This window comes from Notolepis coatsorum, assembly GCF_963971535.1.
Source record: "Notolepis coatsorum genome assembly, chromosome: 12".
NCBI lineage: Eukaryota > Metazoa > Chordata > Actinopteri > Aulopiformes > Paralepididae > Notolepis > Notolepis coatsorum.
Genome location: NC_140176.1, coordinates 56,696,438 through 56,702,860, shown reverse-complemented (window position 1 = coordinate 56,702,860; position 6,423 = coordinate 56,696,438). Strand labels below are relative to the sequence as shown.

At 46.4% G+C, this 6,423-nt stretch overlaps 1 protein-coding gene across 1 annotated transcript in view; it reads left to right on the top strand.

The window, feature by feature from the left end:
* Positions 1-6,423, top strand: part of mpp7a (MAGUK p55 scaffold protein 7a) — a 208,329-nt gene that overhangs the window by 120,636 nt on the left and 81,270 nt on the right. The window contains exon 6 of the mRNA XM_084325841.1: positions 5,465-5,545. Within this exon, the coding sequence (XP_084181967.1) occupies positions 5,465-5,545 (81 nt within the window). The remainder of the gene's footprint in view (positions 1-5,464; positions 5,546-6,423) is intronic.

Here is a 6,423-nt window from a genome sequence, read left to right as displayed (position 1 = left end):
CAGAGCAGAGGGTGCAGAAAACATAAAGGTCATCTTGCCCAACATCGTTTGCCATTTTGCTCTTACCGTATGTCATGCTCAGCAGGGTGTTAAGAAATCCCAGCCTGAGCGTGACATAAGAGCAAAATGGCCACTGTGTGAATATGGTCAATAAGCACAGTGGCCTGAGAACTTAACCCATACATGACACATTTATGGGACATAAAAACAGATACACAACAGGCGACTCTACCCAGAATGACCTTTATAGATAAAAGCATACCAGTGACTGAGTAGAGCTGGCCGTTGACGTTGGAGTACAATATACAGTGGCAAGTGAGGGTTCTACAGTTTGTAATGAACCTCAAAGCTCCATGGTACTGTACACAGTGTCCAACATATGAAGACAATAGAATTCCTCCCAACAATAATGAAATAAAGACACAACCCTGTGGCGTGTGAAAACGGTGTTCCCATGTTTTTCTTTCCAACGGAACATGCCTGGACATGTTGATATAATAAGACATTGTTCTTATTTTAAGCTTAAACTATTTGTGTGAAGCAGGAATCAGTGTGTGGTTTAAACAGTAAAGTTTTGCTAAAATACACATTTTCTTTTAGGTCAGTCTTTGTAGATTATTTTCAAATGAAAACACAAGGGATATTTGAAGCGAGGGGCCGGTCTATTTTTCACACGTTATTTAAAGAAACAAGACTAGGCGAGCCTAGTTAAGCCAGACCCAGCCCACGCCACTCACGCATGCGTGTTTAAACAACAGGGTGTCAGCCAGCCAGTCAGTCGGTAAGTGACATTGCCTTGTATAGGGCCGCACCCTCTGGGTTCCGCCCAAAAAGTATATCCACCGATAAATCGGTTATTGGAAATATAAATCCAATTGTATATAAAGATCTGTTATCTGTGCCAAGAATGTCATATCAGTCTAGCACTAATGCATGGCTTCAGCATATATTTATTCACTATATGAGTATGCGCGGAGGCCTGTGTGTCACTTTTTATTATTGTGCGTGTAAGTCATGTTTACCTCAAACTGTGACGTGTAATGTGAAACGAGATAGTAAAACTACAGTAGCCCGTTTGACACAACCCCTGCTCAGCGCTTCTGAGACCAGTTGTTTTGGTTTTGGCTCGCCGGTGTTCAGGTTCGCAGGTGACGACTGTAAACCGTCTGGAACGATACTGAGGTCTGAAATACACAGAGGTGTGTGTGGGTCGCAGCATTTCACAAATGAAATACGGTACATGGAATATAGACTATCAATTTCTTCTCTCTCACCCCCCCCCCCCCCCCCCCCCCCCCCCCCCGCTCCCTTGTTGGAAGAGAGGCAGGGAGGGAGGGAAGGAGAGAGAGTATGGAAAGTTTGATTCTAACATGGAGGCACGAAGGTGGAGAGAGTGGAGTATTTTGTCAAACAAGCCTCATCTTTCCTCCCCAGGGAGTTATGAGACGGGGTGAATTAATAAGACAATACGGGGGACTGGAAATTTACATCTCTCTGTCTCTCTCTCCCTCCATTATCCCTCACTGGCAAGGCCATCATGGATTCTCTCTTCTCTCTCTCCTCATTCCTCTCTGTCTCTCTCTTTCTTCTTCTCTCTCTCCTCATTCCTTTCTCTCTCTTTCTCTCCTCTTTCTTCCATCTCTCTCTCTTCTCTCTCTCCTCATTCCTCTCTTTCATCTCTCTCTCCTCTCTTCCTCTCTATTCTCCTCTCTCCTCTCTCTGTCTCTCCCTCCCTCTCTGTCTTTCTCTCTCCTCACTTACACATACTGTATGAAAGTGCATGCCGTGTCCATCTCTCTCTCTCTCCCTCTCTCTCTCCCTCTCCCCACCAAGCAGAGTTTCTCAGAGCAGGTCCACACTATAACTCTTAACAAAGGGAGATATAGTGAATGTTACTTCAACAGAAGTAACCTTGACCACGGTGACCATCAGTTAAACATCCAATATATCTCCCCCAGGGCAGATGGAAAGACCTGCTCTCTCCCGACACGCGCTGCTGTCCTCCTCCAGACGAACCCCCGGTTTCACCCTTCCCTCACCTCTCCTACCCTCTTACCTCACCCCGAGGGGTTCATTAGTCAAACAAGCTGTTGGTTTTTCCTTTGGCTGTTATTGTCTGCGTGAGCGTGCCTGAGAAGAATGGACCAGGGGTTCAAACGTCATATGACCGAAGGTTTGCCCGCCCCATGAGTCCAACTCAAATATACACGCACATGGTAGCCATGCGAACACACGTTTGCTTTTCACTGCACACACGCGCAGGGGAACACACTCGTAATGTGAAACACAAACATGTTCACTTGTTAGTCCCAAAAACACAAATGGACACAGACAAGTGTTTGACATACAAACTTGAAGGACTTTGAACGTGTGTTTGACCTCATCCAACACTCCCCGCCTCCCAAACACACACACATACACACACACACACACACACACACACACACACACACACACACACACACACACACACACACACACACACACACACACACACACACACACACACACACTCTCTCTCTCACTCCCTTTCTCTTTCTTTTTTTCTGTCTCGTTTTCTCTTTCTCTCTCGTTCTATCTTTTTTTTCTCCATCTTTCTCTCTCCCCCCTCTCTATCTCCCTTTTTCTCTCTATCCCCCTCTTTCTCTCTCTATCCCCCTCTTTCTCCCTCTCTATCTCTCCCCCTCTCCTCTCTTCCCCCTCTCTCTCTCTCTCTCTCTCTCTCTCTCTCTCTCTCTCTCTCTCTCTCTCTCTCTCTCTCTCTCTCTCCCTCTCTCGCACTGCCAGTAGTAGAACAGAGGGAGGATTTCTCAGAGCTCCTGTGATTTTTCATTGATGCTTACAGAGTAGACATTAGTAGACATTAGCTCCTGATCCCACTTCTGGACAAGCATGTCTTTGTCTGTGGTCTGGTCACTCATCATCCATGGAGAATGGCCCATAAATCACAATCTACTCTGCCCAGAGAGAGGAGCTTGATTTGGGGTTGAGAACATGGAGATTACCCCCCCACGCTCAGACCTTCTAGACATCTGTAACTAATGTAACTCACCAAAAAGCCTAATCCTAGACCGAAGGAAATTATACGGAGAATAACTTTACTCATAATCCTTGTGGTTGTAATTTCCGTCATTTTGACTATTTATTTTGAAATGTACTATCAGAGCTTTACACAGTAATATTACCTTTTACAATACTTCTGTCTGCTTAATGAGAGGGGTCTACGTCTTGATAGGGATGATACGGTGGAGAGGAGACTGATTGTTTGGTCTGGTATCATTCTGGTTGGTCTGGTATGTCTGTTTGGTCCGGTAACATATTTTAGAATGTATATCCCTGACTGTATTTTTATTCTTAATTGTGATTTTAGATTTTTTTGACTACCTAAATGTTTATTGTGCGTGATCTGTAGTGCTGAATTTACCTTGTGATCAATAAAGTACAGTGTTTCCCCTAGGATTTTTTTCAGGGGGGGTGGTAGGCACCCAAAACGACTAGTGTTGTCGTGAGGCGGCGCGCGTCACGGATACGTGGTGTCAACAGTGTCGTCATAGACGTGCGCAGTAAAGTTTAAATATCAACATTATCTGGCCATCCTCTCAGTAAATATCAAACTTTCCAAAGACCAGAGTTGGGACGGGCGCACACACACACACACACACACACACACACACATACACATACACATACACACACACACACACACACACACACACACACACACGCACACACACACACAGAAAGGGAGAAGGGTTTATATGAACTATCCAGTTCATATATCAACTTATACTATCCAGTTCGTTTTTATATAATTTAGTTAGCTCGCCAACGTTACTGTGATTAAATTAAATAATATTATATATATATATATTATATATAATTTGTATTATTATCATTTTTTCAGGGGGGGGGGGGGGGGTCCCGTTGGCGGGGCGGGTAGGGGAAACACTGAAGTACTTCTATTCTATTCTATGCTATTATAGCTGTCTGTTTGATCTGGTATCTGTCTGTTTGATTTGGTACCTGTCTGTTTGGGCTGGCATCAATCGGTTTGGTCTGGCATCAATCTGTTTGGTCTGGCATTAATCTGTTTGGTCTGGTATCTGTCTGTTTGATCTGGTACCTGTCTGTTTGGTCTTGAATCGGTCTGTTTGGTATTGGTCTGGTATCTGTCTGTTTGGTCTGGTATCTGTCTGTTTGGTCTGGTGTCTGTTTGGTCTGGTATCTGTCTGTTTGGGCTGGTATCTGTCTGTTTGATCTGGTATCTGTCTGTTTGGTCTGGTATCTGTCTGTTTGATCTGGTATCTGTCTGTTTGGTCTGGTATCTGTCTGTTTGATCTGGTATCTGTCTGTTTGATCTGGTATCAGTCTGTTTGGTCTTGAATCGGTCTGTTTGGTCTGGTATCTGTCTGTTTGGTCTGGCATCAATCTGTTTGGTCTGGCATTAATCTGTTTGGTCTGGTATCTGTCTGTTTGATCTGGTATCTGTCTGTTTGGGCTGGTATCGGTCTGTTTGAGCTGGTATCTGTCTGTTTGATCTGGTATCGGTCTGTTTGGTCTGGTATCTGTCTGTTTGATCTGGTATCGGTCTGTTTGATCTGGTATCGGTCTGTTTGGTCTGGTATCTGTGCTGTTTGGTCTGGTATCTGTGCTGTTTGGTCTGGTATCTGTGCTGTTTGGTCTGGTATCTGTCTGTTTGGTCTGGTATCTGTTTGGTCTTGAATCGGTCTGTTTGGTCTGGTATCTGTGCTGTTTGGTCTGGTATCTGTGCTGTTTGGTCTGGTATCTGTCTGTTTGGTCTGGTATCTGTGCTGTTTGATCTGGTATCTGTCTGTTTGATCTGGTATCTGTCTGTTTGGGCTGGTATCGGTCTGTTTGAGCTGGTATCTGTCTGTTTGATCTGGTATCGGTCTGTTTGGTCTGGTATCTGTCTGTTTGATCTGGTATCGGTCTGTTTGATCTGGTATCGGTCTGTTTGGTCTGGTATCTGTGCTGTTTGGTCTGGTATCTGTGCTGTTTGGTCTGGTATCTTGTGCTGTTTGGTCTGGTATCTGTTTGGTCTGGTATCTGTCTGTTTGGTCTGGTATCTGTGCTGTTTGGTCTGGTATCTGTGCTGTTTGGTCTGGTATCTGTCTGTTTGATCTGGTATCTGTCTGTTTGATCTGGTATCAGTCTGTTTGGTCTGGTACCTGTGCTCTTTGGTCTGGTTGGTACCTGTCTGTTTGTATCGGTCTAGTACCTGTCTGTTTCGTCTGGTATCGGTGCTGTTGGCAGGTCTTGTGCAGGGGACTGTGTTTTATTATCTGGTGCTCTGATGTGTGTCAATGACTCTCCCCCTCTCTCTCTCTCTCTCTCTCTCTCTCTCTCTCTCTCTCTCCCTCTCTCCCTCTCTCCCTCTCTCCCTCTCTCCCTCTCTCCCTCTCTCCCTCTCTCTCTCTCGCTCTCGCTCTCTCTCTCTTTCTAGGTGAGTGAGGAGATCCAGGGCAAAGCGGCTAATAGAGATGTCAAAGAACTTCTCAAACTGCTGGCCAGGCCCCACGTCAAGGTATGTCACGTTTGGTCTATCTTACAAAACCGATTGGTTGATTTATTTTACTTAACGTACTTACTGCAACCTTTTATCTTGGAGGGGGGGGGGACCAGGCAGTTATCTTGGCTATAACAGAAATGAAGTGAATTACAAAGCGCTCCTATTCTGTGTCTGACATTAATACAAAGCTGCTTGTGTGTGAAGGCAAACGTTATCGGAGGCTAAATAACTCCGCAAAGACCTAGGCTCCGTCCCACGGCCTCGTTGCTGCTAGTCTTGCTATATCCACCAGACAGAAACAAATATATAGATTTTCTTTCATTACAAATATCTCCCTCTGGCCGTCCGTCAGGTGGCCTCAGATGTGTGAGAGAGATGGAAAAAGTTGTGTAAGCGTCTCTCTAATGTGCGGCATCGCATTTGGAACCGGCCCCCGCCAGAAACAACACGGCTCAACATATTATGGATCCTCCCGCGGGCGCGTCTGTCATGCGAGACAGCAGGGGGGGGGGGGGGGGTGAGGACGAGGAGAGCTGACGAGGATCAGGATTAGGCCACTTAGAGAGTGGAGGTGGATCAACTGCCTGAGCCACATGTAAGCTTGCGTGTGAATGTGCACACACGGAACGGACAGGAGGGAACCTGCGTCTCGGGGAGGGGGGAAGCGCACGCACACACTGTCACCGTTGCACCGTTACAGGGCGGCATTAGTCGACAGGGGGGGGGGGGGGGGCGTGGTGGGTCGGACTAAGAGGATGATGGGATTCCTGCCTCCTCCACCCCTGTGGTGCGGTTGGTGCCGGTAGCGTGCTAGACGCCGGAGAAAGGAGTGGCGAGGAGAACCACACTGGAGGATGAGGGCGAGGAGGATTGGACACGCCAACTTGCCACGG